The sequence below is a fragment of the Hyla sarda genome, chromosome 7 (assembly GCF_029499605.1).
Source record: "Hyla sarda isolate aHylSar1 chromosome 7, aHylSar1.hap1, whole genome shotgun sequence".
Classification (NCBI taxonomy): Eukaryota; Metazoa; Chordata; class Amphibia; order Anura; family Hylidae; genus Hyla; species Hyla sarda.
The window spans coordinates 173,417,219-173,439,000 of record NC_079195.1 but is presented as its reverse complement, the minus strand read 5'-3'; the positions used below and the strand labels follow the sequence as shown (position 1 = coordinate 173,439,000).

Genomic DNA, 21,782 nt, shown 5'->3' with positions numbered 1-21,782 from the left:
GATCCCGTCGACGCAATGAGAATTTGTGGCTATACTTTGCCAATCCGGAGCACTTTCTTAAAGACTGTTCTACATGTCCTCAGCTTCTGCGAAATACTCACACCGAGGACACGTGGCATACTACCTCTCCTCGCTTGAATATACCTGTTCAAATCCACGCTTCTGCCAAGACTTCATTTTTTGCTTCTGCATTCTTGGACTCCGATTCCGCTGGCAACTTTATTGATGCCTCTCTGGTACATGAATATCATCTTCCTGTAACCCGGCTTGCCAAGCCTTTGTTCATCTCTTCAGTCAATGGACAAAATCTGGACTGTAAGGTGCAATTTCGCACAGAGCCTCTCGCCATGCAAGTGGGAGTCTTGAATAAGGAAAAGATTCAATTCTATGTGTTCCCTCACTGTACTTCTCAGCTACTTTTTGGTCTTCCTTGGCTCTGCAACTTGACTGGAAATCTAGAGAGATCACTTGCTGGAGACAGAGCTGTCAAAATCTTTTTCTTGTGCCAGTCCAGCCTAAAGTTGTTTCTTCCTTTCCTCCTGCCATGTCTGCCTGCCCCTTATCAAGATTATTAATTATTTTCTGTGAAAAGCAGGCCGAGACTTTACCTCCACATCGTCCTTATGACTGCCCTATTGATTTACAGCCTGGGACTATGCCCCCACGTGGTAGAATCTATCCTTTGTCGCTTCCGGAGACCCAAGCCATGGAAAAATATATCCAGGAGAACCTCCAAAAAGGATTTATCCGAAAGTCCTCCTCTCCTGCTGGTGCAGGATTCTTCTTTGTGGGCAAGAAGGATGGTTCTCTCTGTCCACGTATTGATTATAGGGATCTCAACAAAACACGGTCAAAAATCGTTATCCACTTCCTCTGATCTCAGAACCTTTTGATCGTCTCCGGGGAGCTAAGGTTTTCTCTAAGTTAAATTTACAGGGAGCTTATAATCTGATTAGAATCCGTGAGGGAGACGAATAGAAAACGGCCTTTAATGCCTGTGATGGACATTTTGAGTATCTGGTGATGCCTTTCGGCCTTTGCAATGCTCCAGCTGTTTTTCAGGAACATCCCTTCTGTCCCTCGCTTCACCTCAGCTGCCTGTGTTGTCGAGTCATGCCAGGGGTAGCGACCTGTGTGCCGCCTGCCGCAGCAAGACCATCCCGCTTTGTGGAGGGCTCTGGTGAAATCCAGCGGCACCTTAGACTCCGTTCCCTGGCATGGCTCGCATCATGTGCCACACAGGTCCAGCAGATCTACTACCTCCCGAGTTCCAGTCGACTGCGGTGAGTCCGACACAACATGTGTAGTTCAACATGTATTCAAGTGATTACGTTATACTACACATGCTGTATACGTATATTTATGTATCTATGACTAAATAGATTCATGCCCACCTAAGATGTCTTGATGCAGTGTGCTGGCTTGAGAAGGTGCGCATAGATACACAAAACAGCTGCCCTGTTGTCTATCCATTGCCCCTCTTGCAGATTTCAATGTGCACTGTTATGCAATAAAAGGTGTTTTCACAACTGGTGAGTGCCATATGGATTTTCTTTTTTCAGCAAAAAGCAGCTTCATTCATTATTAGGATTTGCTGATTCCAAGAGTCTGGGCACCATTTGGTCGGAAATATGCTATCACTTTCTGGGATTGGAAAATCCCTTCAGCTTTCTGAATCTTGGTGGAACCAAAGCCCTTTTATGACTGCAACCTCTGCTAAACCCTAAAGACATGTCTCTGCCCAACCCTACAGTATGCATACATACCAGTCCATTCGTTGTCAGCTGATGCCATACAGGCTATACAGTAGGACTGTTCATATGGCCTATGTATTACCGCTGCCGTTATCACTATAATTCATCTTTTAATTTTCCATGTGGAAGGATGATTGTTTTTCTTAAGGGGAGGATTATTTTGATTCCATTATATCCTATTTAATATTCTCCCTAGTTTTCTCTTCCCTATAGATAGCATAAAGCATTTACCTGCAGGGATTAAACACAGAGTGGTGCCTAGCAGCATAAAGTAAACTAAATTGCTTTTAGATTTAATATTTGCTACAATTAATACCCATGAGAGATATTCACCCTGACATTTGGTGACTGTGTACATCACTCTTTAATTTCATAGGCTAGCATTTCATTATACGTCTTGAGTGTTTTCTTATGTTATTGCTACACCTACTAATATGAATAAACAGATGGATACCATTGGGTTACATGTTATATTTTTACAATATTATTATATTTAGAAACAAAGGGTATGGTGTGATTTAATGGAGAGAGATACAGATTATTTTATACAAAGAAGTTAGCTTATTACCATGTTTATAGCCTGCATTTCTTCGTGTATCAATGACTAAAACTGATAAATTAAACAAACATTAAAGGAAAGAAGCAGAAACGGATGCCAAAGTATCATTGACAGCTGTAGACCAGGCAGGAAATTCTATCGTGTAGGGTTTTCAACCATCAATAGGATTAGTCACTATTCTCCATGCTATACCAAGCAGCATAGCTAGTAACATTATTGATTACCACATAGCATGCTCACCAATCCTATGAAGTGAAGGCAAAAATACATATAACATTCTTAGTCTACTACACTGTTTATGCTTTTTGAGTTAGAATGTTAGCGATATTTTGGCAGTTTGTCCTTTGAGCCTCTTGAGAAAGCCACGGAGGTGGCGAAACATGTAGAGGCGGCAATAGTGTTGTATTTTAAGTTATACCAGTGTGATCCTTACAATAGATAGCCACTACAGGGCTACCTAGTCACCAAGTGGATACTGCTCCCTCAAAACTATTCAAATTGATACTAGGGTCACTTGGTTATCAGTTTTAACCTATCTTTTTTGTTGGGATTTATATTTTAATATTATGAAGTAAAAGGTAAATTTTAGGGGTAAGCAATAGGGGTTTCATACCCCGGGCTTCGGCCTTGGGGTTTAGTTATTTAGTTGGTTATATGGCCTCTTACTACCCCAGGGTAGTCTGTTCAGTTTAATTCTCTCAGTCATGTACACTTCCTTAGTTCAGTGCAGGGTCCTCTTATATTTTGTCTCTTTTCTGAGGACTGGGTAGAGTAGGACTGTTTGCAGTTGTATTGATATAAGGATTACACATGTACCTTTCTTTTGAATCTTAGCAACAGAAAGTGCCTCTAATGTCTGCTTAACATTTCCATGTCCTGCTTCGCAGTTGCATATGAAGTTTTGGGGTAGAATTGGGGTTGGGGATGTTTTTGTTTTTATTTTTTCTCATTGTGTATTTTTGTACGTGTGTGTTAATATTACAAAATGTTAACAAAAAATATCTGATTTAAAAAAAAAAAAGGAAAAAAAAAGTGACCCCAGGTAAACGTTTTGAATGTAAGACCCATTTGCCTTCTCCCTCTCACACACAGCTCATCCGTTCTTCACTCATGCTACCTCAGTAAGGGGTCAACCTTCACAAGTAGTAGTTGACTGACATTGTATTTTTCTGAATAAAGAGATGCTCAGCAATTTCAGACAAAATACATTTCCAAAATTGTATTAACTTTGCATACCCTATTGAGTTTTTATATGGATAGTTACATGGGAAATAAAAGCATGTTTATAATAAAAAATTGATTTAAATAATGAGTCATTTCCTGATGATACATAATGTCTTTACAATAGGAATAATATCTTCTAATGATCTTGATTCTTAGGACAGCTACTCTGAAGACTGTCAGAAACCATTTAGTCAGGATGTGCATATGTCAGAGGTTCTCATGACTGATCATGAATGAGAGCTCTCAGATTTCATTACTGGCCCAGGACTATGTTTATGAAGGAAGCTTGTCCGTGATTGTGCTTTCATAACATCCACCACATTTTATCTTTAAAAATAAAAAATACATTAGTGAACATTTATGGAATAAATGATACAATTAAATACATATTGTAACATAAAGTTTCCAAAAATCTTTGTTAGGGGTCTAAACTCAACCTCATTGTTAAAAATGTAGCGGAAACTCAGGCATGCAAGCCACCGCCCCATTCATTGTTTATAGAGCTGACAAAGATAGCCGAGTACAGTGCTTGATGTCTTTGCACCTCTAATGACCATTAATGGAGTGGCGTTGCGGTCCTTATGCCCAACTCCCTGCTTCATTCATAACAAACACTTGGTGTCATGTTCTGGAGATCACGGGGGCCCCAAGGGTCAGACCACAAGCAATCTGACTCTTATCCCTTGTCCTGTGGATAGGAAATAAGTTACTTTAACAAGGAATACCCCTTTATATTTTATATAAAAATTAATTTTGCATGTTAGGTTATTTATTATACATTGATTCTTTTTTTCAACCCCTTAAGGACCCAGGACGTCCGGGGACGTCCTGGCACCCTGGGCTTTAAGGACCCAGGACGTCCCCGGACATCCTGGCATTTCCGGTCCCTGCCGCGTGCAGGGCAGAGATCGGAAGCGGATGCCTGCTGAAATGCTTCAGCAGGCATCCAGGGCAAACGCCGAGGGGGGCCATGTCGGCACCCCATGTCGGCGATCGTCTCAAATGGCGAGGGAAATCGCCCCTGTGATCTGCGGCATTACCGGGCTGATCGGGTCTCTGGGCATGCTGGGAGTTGCAGTTTTGCAACATCTGGAGGTCCACAGTTTGGAGACCACTGTGCCCTTCCAGATGTTGCAAAACTACAGGCTTGCTGAGAGTTGTAGTTCTGTAACATCTGGCCCTTCAGATGTTGCAGAACTACAACTCCCAGCATGCCTGGACAGTTTTGGCATACTAGGAGTTGTAGTTTTGCAACATCTGGAAGGGCACAGATTGGGAACCACTGTATTAGTGGTCTGCAAACTGTAGTCCTCCAGATGTTGCAAAGCTACAACTCCAAGCATGCTGGGAGTTGTAGTTCGGCAACATCTGGCTTTAAAGATGTTGCCGAACTACTACTTCCAGCATGCCTGAGAATGTTTGGGAGTTGTGGTTTTGCAACAACTGGAGGCACACTGGTTGGGAAACATTGTCTGTTTCCTAACTCAGTGTTTCCCAACCCGTGTGCCTCAAGCTGTTGCAAAACTATAACTATCAGCATGCACTGATAGACCATGCATGCTGGGAGTTGTAGTTTTGCAACAGCTGGAGGTCCCCCCCCCCCCTGTGAATGTACATTCACATGGGCAGGGGGCTTACAGTGAGTATCAGGCTGCAAGTTTGCGATGCAGCAAATTTTGCGTGGCAGCTCAAACTCGCAGCGGGAAACTTGCTGTAATCTCCCGCCCATGTGACTGTATCCTAAAAACACTACATTACACTAACACAAAATAAAAAGTAAAAAACACTACATATACACATACCCCTACACAGCCCCCCTCCCCTCCCCAATAAAAATGAAAAACGTCTGGTATGCCACTGTTTCAAAAATGGAGCCTCCAGCTGTTGCAAAACAACAACTCCCAGTATTGCCGGACAGCTGTTGACTGTCCAAGCATGCTGGGAGTTTTGCAACAGCTGGAGGCACCTTGTTTGGGAATCACTGGCGTAGAATACCACTATGTCCACCCCTATGCAAATCCCTAATTCAGGCCTCAAATGCACATGGCGCTCTCTCACTTCGGAGCCCTGCCGTATTTCAAGGCAACAGTTAAGGGTCACATATGGGGTATTTTGTTGGGCTTTTTCTCCTTTCACCCCTTATGAAAAGGTGAAGTTGGGGTCTACACCAGCATGTTAGTATAAAAAAATTATTTTTTTACACTAACATGCTGGTGTTGCCCAATACTTTTCATTTTGACAAGAGGTAAAAGGGAAAAAAGCCCCCCAAAATTTGTAATGCAATTTCTCCCGACTACGGAGATACCCCATATGTGGGCGCAAAGTGCTCTGGGGGCGCACAACAAGGCCCAGAAGGGAGAGTGCATCATGTACATTTGAGGTGATTTGCACAGGGGTGGCTGATTGTTACAGCGGTTTTGACAAACGCAAAAAATAAAAAAAAACACATGTGACCCCATTTCAGAAACTACACCCCTCACGGAATGTAATGAGGGGTGCAGTGAGAATTTACACCCCACAGGTGTCTGACAGATCTTTGGAACAGTGGGCTGTGCAAATTAAAAATTTTGTACAGCCCACTGTTCCAAAGATCTGACAGACACCAGTGGGGGGTAAATGCTCACTGTACCCCTTGTTACGTTCCTCAAGGGGTCTAGTTTCCAAAATGGTATGCCATGTGGGGGTTATTTTGCTGTCCTGACACCATAGGGGCTTCCTAAATGCGACATGCCCCGGAGCTAAATTTGCTCTCAAAAATGCAAATATGACTCCTTCTCTTCTGAGCATTGTAGTTCGCCCATAGTGCACTTCAGGTCAACTTATGGGGTACCTCCATACTCAGAAGAGATGGGGTTACGAATTTTGGAGGGACATTTTCTGCTATTATCCCTTGCAAAAATGTGAAATTTGGGGGGAAACATATTTTTTTTACATATGCAAAAGTCGTGAAACACCTGTGGGGTATTAAGACTCACTTAATTCCTTGTTACGTTCCTCAAGGGGTCTAGTTTCCAAAATGGTATGCCATGTGTTTGTTTTTTTTTTGCTGTTCTGGCACCATAGGGGCTTCTTAAATGCAACATGCCCCCCAAAAACCATTTCAGAAAAACGTACTCTCCAAAATCCCCTTGTCGCTCCTTCGCTTCTGAGCCCTCTACTGCACCCACCGAACAATTTACTTAGACATATGAGGTATGTGCATACTCGAGAGAAATTGGGCTACAAATACAAGTAAACATTTTCTCCTTTTACCCCTTGTAAAAATTCAAAAATTGGGTCTACAAGTACATGCGAGTGTAAAAAAATGATTGCAAATTTTCTCCTTCACTTTGCTGCTATTCCTGTGAAACACCTAAAGGGTTAAAACGCTGACTGAATGTCATTTTGAATACTTTGAGGGGTGCTGTTTTTATAAACATATATAATATAATCATTTGTGGGGTATTTCTACGATGAAGACCCTTCAAATCCACTTCAAACCTAAACTGGTCCCTGAAAAATAGTGAGTTTGAAGATTTTGTGAAAAATTGGGAAATTGCTGCTGAACTTTGAAGCCCTTTGGTGTCTTCCAAAAGTAAAAACATGTCAATTTTATCATGCAAACATAAAGTAGACATATTGTATCTGTGAATAAAAAAAAATGTATTTGGAATATCCATTTTCCTTACAAGCAGAGTTAGAAAAAGCTTAAAAGTTAGAAAAATGCAAAATTTTCAAATTTTTCATCAAATTTTTGGATTTTTCACCAAGAAAGGATGCAAGTATCGACAAAAATTTTCCACTATGTTAAAGTAGAATATGTCACGAAAAAACAATCTCGGAATCAGAATGATAACTAAAAGCATTCCAAAGTTATTAATGTTTAAAGTGACAGTGGTCAGATGTGCAAAAAAAGGACCGGGTCCTAAGGTGTAAAATGGCTGGGTCCTTAAGGGGTTAATCTTTGTAGAAACCTTTACTATTTCTGACCAATGGACATATTGGTAACTTCCAGACTATGTCTAAAACCTTTCCTGTAAGGCCTTCTCTTAAGGTACCTTACATTAATATCTAGGAGATCAGAAAAAAAAAAAACAAGATTACTTTGCAGTCATTGGTGGCATATCACAGCAGTTAGTTCCTCATACCACTTCAACTTCTTCTGTATGCTCAGATTTATCCTGTAGACTGTTATAGGAAAGAGGGTTGATCATGTTTTTCCCAGGAAAATGCCTTAGAGCCGATAGTAGGCAAAGTGGCGCGGTATTTTCCTAGTATTGCTGCCTCTGTATTTTAGTGAATACCACCTATGTCTGTCTGTGATTAGACAATCCCTTTTAAGTGGTATAAATGTTGTTTTATGACGTCTTTTTAATTCTATATTGCTGGGGTGTGTTAAACATTTAACATAGAGGTAGAGGAGAGAAAATGTAATTATTGTTGATCTTCTTTTTCAGCCCTATTGAAACCTGCCAAAACTTCTACAAGGACTTCACTCTGCAGATAGATATGGCCTTCAACATCTTCTTCCTTCTATATTTTGGCCTGAGGGTAAGTGGTATTTCCTAAATAAAAAAATCTTGTGAAAGTACAGAACATTAACAAAGGCCACCATTAAAAATATAGGTGTATAAAGGGAATTTTTGTTTCCTTTAAGCTTTTTCATTGGGTAATGAACAGTTCAAAAATGTTATTACATTTTATTGAATATCTCACAGTCACAAATGAAAGTCATTATAAGGCACTGCTCTGAAATACTGAACTGTAAGTGTTACATCTGTATAAGCTTCACATGACCAGGACACATTTGTAACCACCGTGGAAAAAAAGAGTAAAGGATCCAGTTCGATTGACCTTAAAAATCATGGAATCCATAAGGAAAATGTATTAGGAAATCGAAGAACATTCTATCACACAAACAATACACTTTGCTAAGAAACAAAACTGTAAACATGATTGTATATTATTTTACTTCATTTTTTTTATTATACTCTTACTGTTATTCTTTTTACAACTTACTACCAAGTGTTATCAATCATAACCATAATTCTCTTGACTTGTTTTCACAGTTTATCGCTGCCAATGACAAGCTGTGGTTTTGGCTGGAAGTGAACTCTGTAGTGGATTTTTTTACAGTGCCTCCTGTGTTTGTGTCTGTTTATTTAAACAGGAGCTGGCTGGGTGAGTAGAAAACAATTGATGTCTATAGTAAGTTGTTTGTTACATGCAGACATAAACTGTACAAACTTGTCATGGCCGGACCATAACAAGAAAACATGTTGGGGCCTCTAGGGTGTTTGGATCAGCCAAGCCATTCTCTGCAGAACGCAGTTTATAATCTCTTTAGTAAACAAGGACAAACCACTCAAGCCCTAACATTTTTATAAAGGGTTTGGATGGTGCATCTTGGAGGCTGTGCTGTATTTGCCACATTTCTTTTAAAATACAGCCCTAAAATGTAATGTAAATTAGTCTACAAAGTCTACATTGGGTCTACTTTTAAATCGGGAAAGAAAAGGAAAATACACTCACTGGTAACATATTAGGTACACCTTGCTAGTACCTGTTTAGGCCCCCTTTTTTTCCTTCAGTACTTATTCCACCTTGCATACTTCCTACAAGGTGCTGAAAACATTTCTCAAAGATTTTGGTCCATATGGACATAATGGCATTACACAATTTGATGCAAATCTCCCATTCTACCACATTCTAGAGGTGCTCTATTGTATTGAGATCTTGTTACTGTAAAGGCCTTTGGAGTACAGTGAACTCATTGAAGTGAAGTGGTCAGGAAACCAGTTGAGATGATGTGAGCTTTGTGGCATGGTGCATTATCCTGCTGGAAGTAGCCATCAGTCCATAGCTACACTGTGGTTATAAAGGGATGGTCATGGTCAGTAACAACACTCAGGTAGGCTGTCGTGTTTAAACTAGGGATGCACCGAAAGGGAAATTTTGGGCCGAAACGGAAAATTTAGGCCGTGCTTAGCCAAAAACCAAAACCGAAAATGCATAGCCCCACCCCTTTTTTTTATAATTTTTTTTTTCCAAAATAAGTTTTTATTGAAAAGTTTTCAAATAAACAAACAAAGTACCAAAGCAAATGTCTATTTAAGATTATACAGCAGGCGTTATAGCATCTAACAATGTAGGTCAGGTTAAGGCAGGAGTAACAGCAATCACAGTGAAATCATGACTTACTTGTGATCCAATGCATCACGTTGAGCAGTGTACATGAGCTTGTGCAAGTCATAAAAAAAAACCTTGGTCATCCTGCCATGCTTGCTTCGGTAAATCCATAAGCAAACTAATAGTAGTAAGGGGGGGAAAGAGAGAAGGGGGGGGGGAAGAGGGTGGAGAGAAAGGAACAGTACATGATATAGGAAGAAGTGGGGCAGAGGAAACAAAGAGACTCAGGCGCATTAGAAAGTAGTCTGTCAGCGTGGCGCACAGGCGGGATCCTCCTCATCGCGGCGGGTTGACACTGGATATGGTAGTATACGTACGAGGCGCTCAGGCAGTTCAAGTGTCTGGGGTCCCAGTGTGTAGGGTCCTGTATGTGTCAGTTGATAGAAAGTTAACCCACGGCCCCAAATGAGATGGTGCTTATGCGCTTGTCCCCTAGAGTCGGACAGCAACTCCTCCATCCTGTGAAGGTGGGAAAGTTCTTGAACCAAGAGGAAAGCGTGGGGGGTGAAGAGGATTTCCACAATCTAGGTATAACCGTTCTAGCTGCTAGAACCATGAATCCAGCTAGATGAGCAGACCTCACTTTGTCACATTTTATTACTTTTCTTGGGATGTGATGTGACCAAGATCAGCAATTTAACGTTTTGAATTCTTTTGCGTTTACGCCTTTTCGCTATTAGCATCAGCTACAAGAATTAACTGGTGGCTGCCTGGTATGACTGGTGATGGACATTACAGACAGATGTCAGCTGCTGACAGCAGCTGGCATCTCCTGTTAATGATGCGGACCCAACCTGCGGGCCCGCATCATGTCATGGGTCGGGAAGGGGTTAAGCTAAACAGAAACGTAGATTTCTAATTAATTTAGAAAAAAGACTACTAATAGACAGTGGCGGCTCACTCACACCGCCGAGTGCTAACTCCCAGTACCACCTTAAAATACTGATATTTATATAAAAACAGAAAAAAGTGGGATTAGCCCCTCTAAGCTACACCGTCAGACTTGTCTAGAAATAATTGGTTATATACAGTAAATAGTGGTATATACTACTATTGTATGTGTATATGTGTAATATCTCTTTGGCAATGCCAACATTTTTTGAAAAATAATAAAATAATAATGATATTTATAGTAATAGAATGGTAAAATAATATGGCAATATATAGTGTTTGCCCCTAATGCAATAGAGCTATATCCTATTTATCCTATTATTCTATACAAATTTACAGTTAAAAGTATACTTGTTGTATTGGAAAGGACAGATATATGAAAGTAAGAATAATTAAAATAATAAATGACTAAATGAAAGTAAAAAGGCCCTCTTGTGATTAAACCACGGTTGGGTGTGAAGCTGGTAATAGTTTTTCAGAATGTCAGTGGTCAGAAACAAATGTTCTTCTGGCTATTTAAGTTTTCATATAGTTCATACGATGCAGGGTAATGTATTAACTTTTTTTCAGCGCTGGGCTCGTAAGTGATACTGTACTCACTGCTTTTTCCGCCCAGGAGCGGCGTCCCGCTCCTTCTGTGTGTGCTCCGATGTTACCGTGCGTCTGTCTGTATCACTTCTCCTCTGCGCATACACCCTTTAAAGGGGTATTCTGGGCAAAAACATCTTATCCCCTATCGAAAGGATAGGGGATAAGATGTCTGATCACAGGGTGCCCGCCGCTGAGACACCCCGCGATCTCCCTGCAGCAGCCCGCATTCTATGCGTTGCTGCGTCTGCAGTTTCGTAAACCGCTGGGCTTCCGAGACGGGGACGTGACATTCATTTCTATGGGAAGGGGTGTAATGGCCGCAACGCCCCCTCCCATAGACATGAATGGAGGGGGCGTGGTGTGACATCACGTCCCTGTCTCTGAAGATAAGATGTTTTTGCCCGGAATACCCCTTTAAAGAATGTCTGCAAACTACAAGGCTCTTATAACAGCGATCAGATAAGTGCTAAACACTGTTACATGATGTGCATTACAGACAGAGCTGTAGCTAGCTCTTTTTGCTCCTGAGGCGAGAACAGAAATTGTGTTGGGAGACAGGGGTGTAGAGGGGTGTACATGGGTGACAGGGGTGTAAAGGGGTGTACATGGGTTACAGAGGGGCATACAAGGGTAACAGAGGGGTGATAGAGGGGTATACGGGGTAACCTTGGGGTGTACAGGGGTGACAGAGGGGTTTAGATGGGTGATACAAAGGTGTAGAGGGGTGACAGAAGCTTGTACGGGATAACAGAGGGGTGTCCAGGGGTTACAGAGAGGTTGCAAGGGGTGACAGAGAAGTGTAGAGGAGTGAAAGAAAGGTGGGGTGCACTACCCGAAGCTGAGTAGGCCTATGTCAGCACTGCCCCTGCTTCCCTCCATCCACATCATTCTGCTGAGGGACCAGGGAGAATCCAGAGTCCAGAGCTCCACAGGAGAGGGAGCATACACGAGGATTGGAGCTGCAGAATCACCCGTCCCGGCACTGCACACAGACTTCCCTCCTATCTGGCCTGCACGCCTGTTACTCACAGGAAAATGAAAAAATGTTAGCACCATATTTCCCACCAGAGTGTCCTGGCGAGGGGAGGACAATACGCAGCAACATAATAGTACACCACTTAGATGTATGTATGTGGTATGCACTTATAAGGGGAGGACAATGCCCTCCACTATGCTTAAATCAGTATTTGTCTACAATACCAACAGGTGTGTACTTTTGGCTGGCCTTTCACAGTATCTAGGCCCTTAAGATTTTAACAGGAACAAAATAGTACACCACTGTGATGTATGTATGTGGTATGCACTTATGAGGGGAGGACAGTGCGCTCCAGTACACTTAAAACAGTATTTGTGTACAACACCATCAGTACACACCAGTGCTGCAGCACACAGTTGCTGTGTACTACACCTAAAATTGCACTTTCTCTCTCAATCTCACTCCCTTCCCTATTAGTGCTTCTAGGCTGGATTTGGGCTTGAGGTGAATCGCTGCTGTAAAAAAGCTTTTCTGTGCAACACTACTCTCCAACCCTCTCTGTAATAGAACACTGATGTGACTGGGAGGTTAATCGCTGCTGTAAAAATGCTTTTCTGTGCAACACACACTGCTCTCTGTCCCTCTCTCTGTACAACAGAACGCTGATGTGACTGGGAGGTGAATCGCTGCTGGAAAAATTATTTTCTGTTCAACACACAGCGCTGTCTGTCCCTATCTATCTCTCTGCAAGATGGCTGCCGATTATATAGGGCTGTGACATCACAGGGGTGGTTGGCTACTGATAGGCTGCATGCTGAATGTGATTCATCCTGCCCACCCTTGTTCCCGCCTTCCCAGGATTCCTTGCTCCATGTCTTCACATGTGGATCCACCATTTTAGATGCCCTGGAGCCTGGACTGCACTAAATGGAGTTTAATGAAGCAATTTGCGCAATCGAATCGAGGCGGTATTCTCATTCGTTGCAAATCAAATTTTTCCTGATATTCGTAACGAATTTGGATTTGTCAGATTCAATTCGCTCATCTCTAGTCTTGATATTATACAGTGGTGGTCTTGATGTTCGTCCAATGTACTGTCGGTGACATGGACAGGTTATGATGTACACCATGTGCTTATACACTTTAGACATTCTTTAATCTTGTATGGATATGTGTTTGAAGTGGAAATTATCTCAAATGCTGCACCTTTTGGAAACTAACGTCCAGGAACTCATACATTCTAAACTCGAGCTGTCACCTACCTAGATGGCTACTAAACATCCCATATGGACAGTTCCGCCGTATTAGGAAAAATTGTACCGATGAGGAAATTTGAAGAAGAAGCCACAAATTTAGTCAGGGACTTTGAAGAAAAGGAATATCCCCTGAAACTACTTTAGGATTCCCTTAGGTGAGCAAGGGAACTAAACAGAGATGACTTTTTCAAAGAAGCCATCCCTGAAACCGAGAAAGTGACATGTGGCACAAAATTGGTACTTCCATTCAACGCACAATACAAAGAAATAGAAAAAATAATAATGAAATATTGGCCCATTATATTAGAAGTACTATCGGACATCCTCCCAACGAAACCCCAAATCTATATATATAAAACTCAACGTGTGTGTGTGTGTATGTATATATGTTCCACAAAAAATCCAAACGGCTAAAGATATTAACATGAAACTTGGCACACATGTCACTTATATGTCAACAACAAACATAGGTTAGGTGATTTAATCCTTACTCACCCCCATTTGCTAGGGTCAGGGTTTTTGTTTAATGTCCCATACAAGTCTATGGGAAATATATGTTACTGCATGACTTCCAAACGGCTGGAGATATTTAGATAATACTTGGTCACATGTTACTTATATGTCCACTTAAAATATAGGATAGTTAATTTAACCCTTAACTACCCCCATTTGGGAGGGTTGGGGTTCTTGTTTAATGTCCCGTGCAAATTAATGGGAAATGTATGTTCTCACATAACTTCCGTACGGCTGGAGATATTTCAATACCTGGTACACATATTACAGGTCGGGACATGAGGATGGGATGGGAGGTCGAGATAGGAGGTTGAGATAGGAGGTCAAGATAGGGGGACGGGATGGTCGGGATAGGAGGTCAAGATAGGAGGAGGGGATAGGAGGACGGGATAGGAGGTCGAGATAGGAGGTTGGGATATGAGGACGGGATAGGAGGTCTAGATAGGAGGACGGGATAGGAGGTCAGGATAGGAGGTCGAGATAGGAGGACGAGAAAAGAGGACGGGATAGGAGGTCGGGAAAGGAGGTCGGGATAGGAGGAAGGGATAGGAGGAGGGGATAGGAGGACGGGATAGAAGGATGGGATAGGAGGACGAGATAGGAGGATGGGATAGGAGGACGGGATAGGAGGTCAGGATAGGAGGTTGGGATAGGAGGATGGGATAGGAGGATGGGATAGGAGGATGGGATAGAAGGATGGGATAGGAGGACGAGATAGGAGGATGGGATAGGAGGACGGGATAGGAGGTCGGGATAGGAGGTCGGGATAGGAGGTCAGGATAGGAGGATGGGATAGGAGGATGGGATAGGAGGATGGGATAGGAGGACTGGATAGGAGGTCGGGATAGGAGGTCGGGGTATGATGATGGGATATGGGGTTTTGGATATGACAATAATATATGAGGATGGGATATGAAGTCAAAAGCTTCCTCCTTTGTTGATTTTCCTCCCCAACAAGGATGAGGAAGGAAAAACTGGGCAATGCCGGGTATTCAGCTAGTTGTATATACAAGGGCACCAAATTTGAACATAAAGGTAGCCTCCACGATTAGAAATACCAACAACGGAGAAGAAAAACAAAAAACTTGGCTTGAGATGAAAGGTTTCCACAGATATGGAACATGCAGAGGATGTAAAAGTACCAAGTTCCAGAAAAATACTGTTGAGTTTCTCTTCTTCCACGTAAATCTTTAAGTCGAAAAATTCGACGTATGCACCTATACATGGAGTGAGCTTCAGGTTGAAGGAGTTCAGATTCAATTCCGTGATAAAGTTTTCTAGACTGGTTCTGTTTCCATTCTACACCATCATCAATATACCTCCGCCATAGCACCAGGTCTGCGCCCAGTTTTGGGAGGACGTGCAGTTCCCCCTCAATATGCCAAAAATAGATTGGCGTAACTAGGCGCAAACCTGGTGCCCATGGCGGTGTTGTTGCGTTGTCGGAAGAAACGGTGGTCGAACCAGAAATAGTTATGGCATAATATAAAGTTCATACTATTTATCAAGAAATTAATCTGTTCCGTGGGAATGGTTCCTTTCCTTGTTAGAAAGTGTTCCATTGCTTGAAGGCCAAGTTCCTGCCTAATGCACCTGTATAGGTAAGTAACATCTAAGGTGCACAAGATCCAATTAGGCCGCCAGTCCAAGGTCTCTACCATCTTTATAATCTGGGTTATAATCTGAGTCTTTTAATGAGGATGGTGTCTCCTTCACATATGCAGGTGTAGATAAATAAACTGGGACAAGTTAGAGGTGATGGATCTACCCGGCAGGTTCACTGGAGCCATATGCACCTTCAGGAGACAGTAGAATGCAGGTATCCTTTGTTGGGTGTCCAGAATAAAATGATGTTCCTGTTGGTTAAGGATACTGGAGGTCATTGCTTCATCAATAGTGATGGTGTCGAATGGGGTAGTGGTTTGTCGGGTCCTTGGACAATATCTCATAAGTCGTCTAATTGGAGTAGGCATTCCTGATTGTATCTTTTGGTATCCTGAATCACAATTGCGATGCGCACAAATGCGCAGAGAAGATGCAATGCAGACAGCTGCACATTAACATTGGAGCCCACACACAGAAGGAGCTACTCCTCGGTGGAAGAAGCGGTGAGTACAGTATCACTTAAGAGTGCAATGCTGAAAAATGGTAAATACAGCCCCCTGCACCGTATAAACTATATGAAAACTTAACCTCTTAAGGACGCAGGGCGTACCTGTAAACCCTGCGCCCGGTCCTGGTCTATAACGCGGGGTTATGCGTCATAGCGGGTCATAGCAAAAAAAAAAAGTTACTTATGATGAATTAACCCCTTCCCTAAAAGTAAGAATCCCCTCCCCTTTTCCCATTTAAAAAAAAACTGTGTTAATAAAAATAAACATGTGTGGTATCGGCACATGCAGAAATGTCTGAACTATAAAAATATATCTTAATTAAACCGCACTGTCAATGGCGTACATGCAAAAAAATTCCAAAGTCCAAAATAGCATATTTTTGGTCACTTTTTACAGCACAAAAAATAAATAAAAAGCGATCCTAAGGTCCAATCAAAAAAAAGAATATTACCAATAAAAACTTCAGATCACTGCGCCAAAAATTAGCCCTCATACCGGCCTGAACATGGAAAAATAAAAAAGTTATAGGGGTCAGAAGATGACAATTTTTAAACATATTAATTTTCGTGCATGTAGTTATGATTTTTTTCTAGAGGTAAGACATTATCAAACCTATATAAGTAGCCTATATAACCATATGGACCTACAGAATAAAGAGAAGGTGTCATTTTTACCAAAAATATGCACTACGTAGAAACGGAAGCCCCCAAAATTACAAAATGCATTTTTTCTTCAATTTTGTTGCACAATTAATTTTTTTTCTGTTTTGACAGGGATTTTTTTTGTGTAAAATGACCAATGTCACTGCAAAGTAGAATTGGTGGCACAAAAAATAAGCCATAATATGGAATTTTAGGTGCAAAATTGAAAGGGTTATGATTTTTAAAAGGTAAGAAGGAAAAAACAAAAGTGCAAAAATGGGGAAACCCTGAGTCCCCAAGGGATTAAATAGCCAGAGGAACATTTGTCTCTGACCACTGATATTCTGAAAAACTATTACCAGCTGGTTTAATCATGCCACATTTATTATTTTAATTATTTTTACTTTGATATATATATATATATATATATATATATATATATATATATACATATATATATGTCCTTTCTTTCCAATACAACAAGTATTCTTTTAACTGTAAAAAATTGTAATAAGCAATAAATAAACATACTTTATTGATACAAGTGTATGTGAAATTTATAAATATGTACCATAAATAGGATATAGCTCTATTGCAATAGGGACAAACACTGTATATTGCAGTATTATTTTGCCATTCTATTAGAGATATTGCACATATACGCATATAATAGTAATATATACCACTATATACAACCAATTATCTCTAGAGAAGTCTGACCGTGTAGCCTAGAGGGGCTAACCCCACTTTTTTCTGTTTTTATAACAAATAATTAACCCATTGGACAGATGGCAGTGTATGATCTGGGAGAAAAAAGCACATACTGTATGGCTGTATTCACACACTATTTTACAGATACAAAACAGCTGTTTATTTATAAAAAAAAAATAATATTTAAAAAAAAACACTTAAATAACAGATATATTTTCTTCTTCTTTTTCTCTTTTATTTTTGGTTAAATTTTTATGGCTATTTTTACTTGGGCCATAAACAGCCCCAAAACATGGGCCGCCAGCCTTATTTTAAGGCTTAAAAGAAAACAGATTTTCGGCTGTTTTTTTGGGAGACTTTTTTTTGGCAATTTTATTGTAATTTTATGGTTCAGAAATGGGTAAATTATTGTGTGGCAACATGGCCTTAAGATATTGTTATAGAAATATTTTTATATAGATCCAGAGGTCTGTGCAGAATTGATACCGATTAGCAGGATAACTGCACTTTTAAGTAAGTTTCTATAGTAATTATTTGTGAGGAAGTGCTGCCCTCTAGTGCAGAAACATTTGTAGGTCAGTCTGTTATTTCTATTTGCTTGAAGATTTGATTTCCACGTTTTCTTTGAATTTGCAGAATCATTAGGCCGAGTTCATACAGCTTAAAAAATATGTATCAATTTTATTTACACTCTTTTTTTAGTTGTCGTTTTCAACGATTTACGGCAAAGAAAAGAGTGAAACTGTGAATAAAATAAAATGAGTGCATTTTTTATGCTGTATAAACCTGGCCTTAGATGTTGCTTTATGTTGAATTTCACCAAAGAGCCTGCCTCCAGCTGTTGCAAAACTACAACTCCCAGCATGCCCGGACAGCCGCAGGCTGTCCGGGCATGCTGGGAGTTGTAGTTTTGCAACAGCTGGAGGCACACTGTTTGGAAAACACTGTATTCCCCTATTTTGAACTTTGAACTCCTTATAGCCTCCCAACTAAAACATGATCTTTATTGGTGTTTACAAATTAAAAGGAAATATATGAAGTGCAATGATAAAAACACCTATATTGGCAAAGGGAAATAAATAGAGATGAGCGAACTTACAGTAAATTCGATTCGTCACGAACTTCTCAGCTCAGCAATTGCTGACTTTAGCCTGCATAAATTAGTTCAGCTTTCAGGTGCTCTGGTGGGCTGGAGACTCTCTCCTAGGACGGCATCGCCCTTTTCCAGCCCACCGGAGCACTTGAAAGCTGAACTCATTTATGCAGGCTAAAGTGTGATAGCTCCTATTACCAGTGCGCTGGATGTAAATACTGGTGCCATACGTGATATGAAAGCTGCAATAGTTGGTGCCTGTAGTGCATCTACCACCCTCCAGCATCATTAATTAAAGGGGTATTCCAGGAAAAAACTTTTTTATATATATAAACTGGCTCCAGAAAGTTAAACAGATTTGTAAATTACTTCTATTAAAAAATCTTAATCCTTTCAGTACTTATGAGCTTCTGAAGTTAAGGTTGTTCTTTTCTGTCTAAGTAATCTCTGATGACACGTGTCTCGGGAACCGCCCAGTTTAGAAGCAAATCCCATAGCAAAGCTCTTCTAAACTGGGCGGTTCCCGAGATACGTGTCATCAGAGATAACTTAGACAGAAAAGAACAACCTAAACTTCAGAAGCTCATAAGTACTGAAAGGATTAAGATTTTTTAATAGAAGTAATTTACAAATCTGTTTAACTTACTGGAGCCAGTTGATATATATAAAAAAAAGTTTTTTCCTGGATAACCCCTTTAAAACACCAAATCATCTCGCCCCCCAACCCCAACCCCCCCCCCCACCGACATTGTCTTACAACATGTAGTTTTCTTAAGTAATATCCTCCTCCACTTCAGGGTTGGATGAAAAAGGCTGCTAATCTTCATCATCACCCTCATCAGCTTGATATGAGGATTGGTACATGTAGCTGTGGGGAGGGGGTGCTATAGCCAGAACACACTTCCATAAAATGTCTAAAAGGAGCTTAGGCTTTAATATCCTGATAGCAAATCTGAGGTTTTAAAGCATTGCCCAGGGAAGGATCAGAATCTGTGCAGTACAGTATCGTGTTGCTGGAATGCATACTGGTTTGTCTTTAGCTCTTCTGGTGGACCAGTGGATCTATCTCTCTGGTCTATGACATTTCTGTGTCCTTGGGAGGCACCAGTGTTTTTGTTGCCCTTGATCCAGCTTACCTTTGCCAGCTGTATCCTGTACCGGTTGTTTCTCATAGTAGCGTTATGCTTTCTGAAGACAAAACATACTTCATATATTTTTTTGCAAGTTGTGAAGCTGGAATAGAAGAGATTTGAGAATTCCAGCTTTATTTCGAAGAAATGATTCCAAGCAAAATTTTAGTGTATCGGGCTCCTGAGGGAACAAGGAGTGAAGTGTATAAAACAACACGCAGACGGAAGAAATCTTTGGGAGACTTGTACCAAAATGGATACAGAGTCAAAGCAGGGCATGGCCTTGGTGGAGGGGAAAAGGGGGAAACACCTGGATGGCTTCAGACCTTGTCCTCCTGTTACAGAAAGGCCTCCTATTGGGGTAAGTTCTAAAGAGTAGGGAGACATGTTTTTTCCTATCATATGGCTTGAGTGATCTAGAATCCTTATAGTACAATATGCCACAGATTGAGCAATTACCAACTATATAGTTGTTTGTAATATATGGATAAGAGAGCCCTGCATTTTTAATATAATAGGACAAATTGGCCCTGATTTACTTAGAAAATCGGGTTGTAAGTCTATCTTGCTTTCTTACCCGACTGCTTTTTTCCCCTGGTATTTATTATTGTGTCGCATCCTGTTTGTCGCACTGGGTTTTGTTGGTTTTGGTTTCCAACTCCTCTGAGTTGTCGGGAAAAAATCCACAACAATTCAACAAATTCGGGTTGGAAACCTTTATAAATACGTGGGAAAGCTCAGAAGTGTCGGGTTACGCCCCTTTTTCGGGTTTGGGAGAATCCACATCGGGTCCGTCGGGAAAAAATGTTGCATCGTGTCGCAGACTGGTGCACGATGTCTGCGACATGTCGCAGACAAAGATGCGCCAAAAAAAAACGACAAAACAAGTCGGGTTTAGAATAGTAAATGAGGGCCATTGTATCAATCTATCTATCTATTTATCTATCTATCTCATTATGGTGTATTTAGTCATCTGTGGGTTTCTACATATTTTTCATTTTGGAAAAATAGATTAGACCTATAAGTCTACATAAGTCATTGTAAGGTCGTTTGAGAAATATAGTATTTGCGCTTTACTTGATTAGGGAGCTTATTCCAGCTTTATTTCCCTGCTTACCCGTTTCCTTGTAACTTTTTCCCATTACATCAGGTGCTAAGTAACTTATTTACTGTGCTGCTGAACAGGCCTTGTGTTACACATATGGTACTGCATACTACTCTTTATTACAAAGTTATCTTCATGTGATGTCATACTTTTAGGTGAAAATGTCTCCACAATACAGAATCCAATGCTTGGTACATTAGCTTTTAGAGGGGTTGTGCAGCAGTTAAAAAACATGGTTGCTTTCTTCCAAAAAGAGGACCACATCTGCCTGCTGGTTGCATACAATGCCTGTTGTATATGTGCCACCCTTCTTTAACTTGGGGCAGACAGGACAGGTTGGGTGCTTTCACGTTTAGAGGGATTTCTATATGCTGTATTTACTTAATTGACTGTTGCTGACTAATTTTTTCATGTGTTGCTCTCTGCTAGTCTGATCTTCTTTACGTAAAAAACCTAGACTGTAAGTGATGGATATACAATAGGCTTTAGCATGACCTTTAATGAAATGTGCCCTTGTACTGTCATTGTTTTAAACACTTTATCTGGAGATCCAATAAGAGAAGTAATAGGGAATTCATTTAGAAAGTGGTCTGTCGGATTTACACCTTGATTATGCACTGTGAATTTGATGCTGTGTTCAAGTTTTTATGTTGATTTAATAGGAACATATCCATAGTGGATATAGTATGTGTGAATGTTATACAGGAATAAAAAATAAAAAAAACACACAGATAATGTATTCCAAAACAGCACCACCCCTGTTCTCAGGTTGTGTGTGGTTTTACAACTTTGCTTCATTCAATTAAAGAGGTACTCCGGCGCTAAGACATCTTATCCCCTATCCAAAGAATAGGGGATAAGATGCCTGATCGCGGGGGTCCCGCCGCTGTCACGCCCCCTCCCATAGGCTTGCATTGAGGAGGCAGAGCGTGACGTCACACGGGGGTGGGGCCGTGACGTCACAATGCTCCAGCCCCCGTGATTGCCAGTAATCAGACCCGGAGCGAACATGCTCCGGGGACTGATTGTAACGGGGTGCTGTGTGCAAGATCACTG

General features: G+C 41.0%; 1 protein-coding gene across 29 annotated transcripts in view; it reads left to right on the top strand.

Annotated features, from left to right (window-relative positions):
- Positions 1-21,782, top strand: part of KCNMA1 (potassium calcium-activated channel subfamily M alpha 1) — a 550,733-nt gene that overhangs the window by 272,301 nt on the left and 256,650 nt on the right. For all 29 annotated transcript variants that reach the window (XM_056531312.1, XM_056531315.1, XM_056531323.1 and 26 more), the window contains exons 4-5: positions 7,974-8,067; positions 8,586-8,697. In XM_056531312.1, the coding sequence (XP_056387287.1) occupies positions 7,974-8,067; positions 8,586-8,697 (206 nt within the window). The remainder of the gene's footprint in view (positions 1-7,973; positions 8,068-8,585; positions 8,698-21,782) is intronic.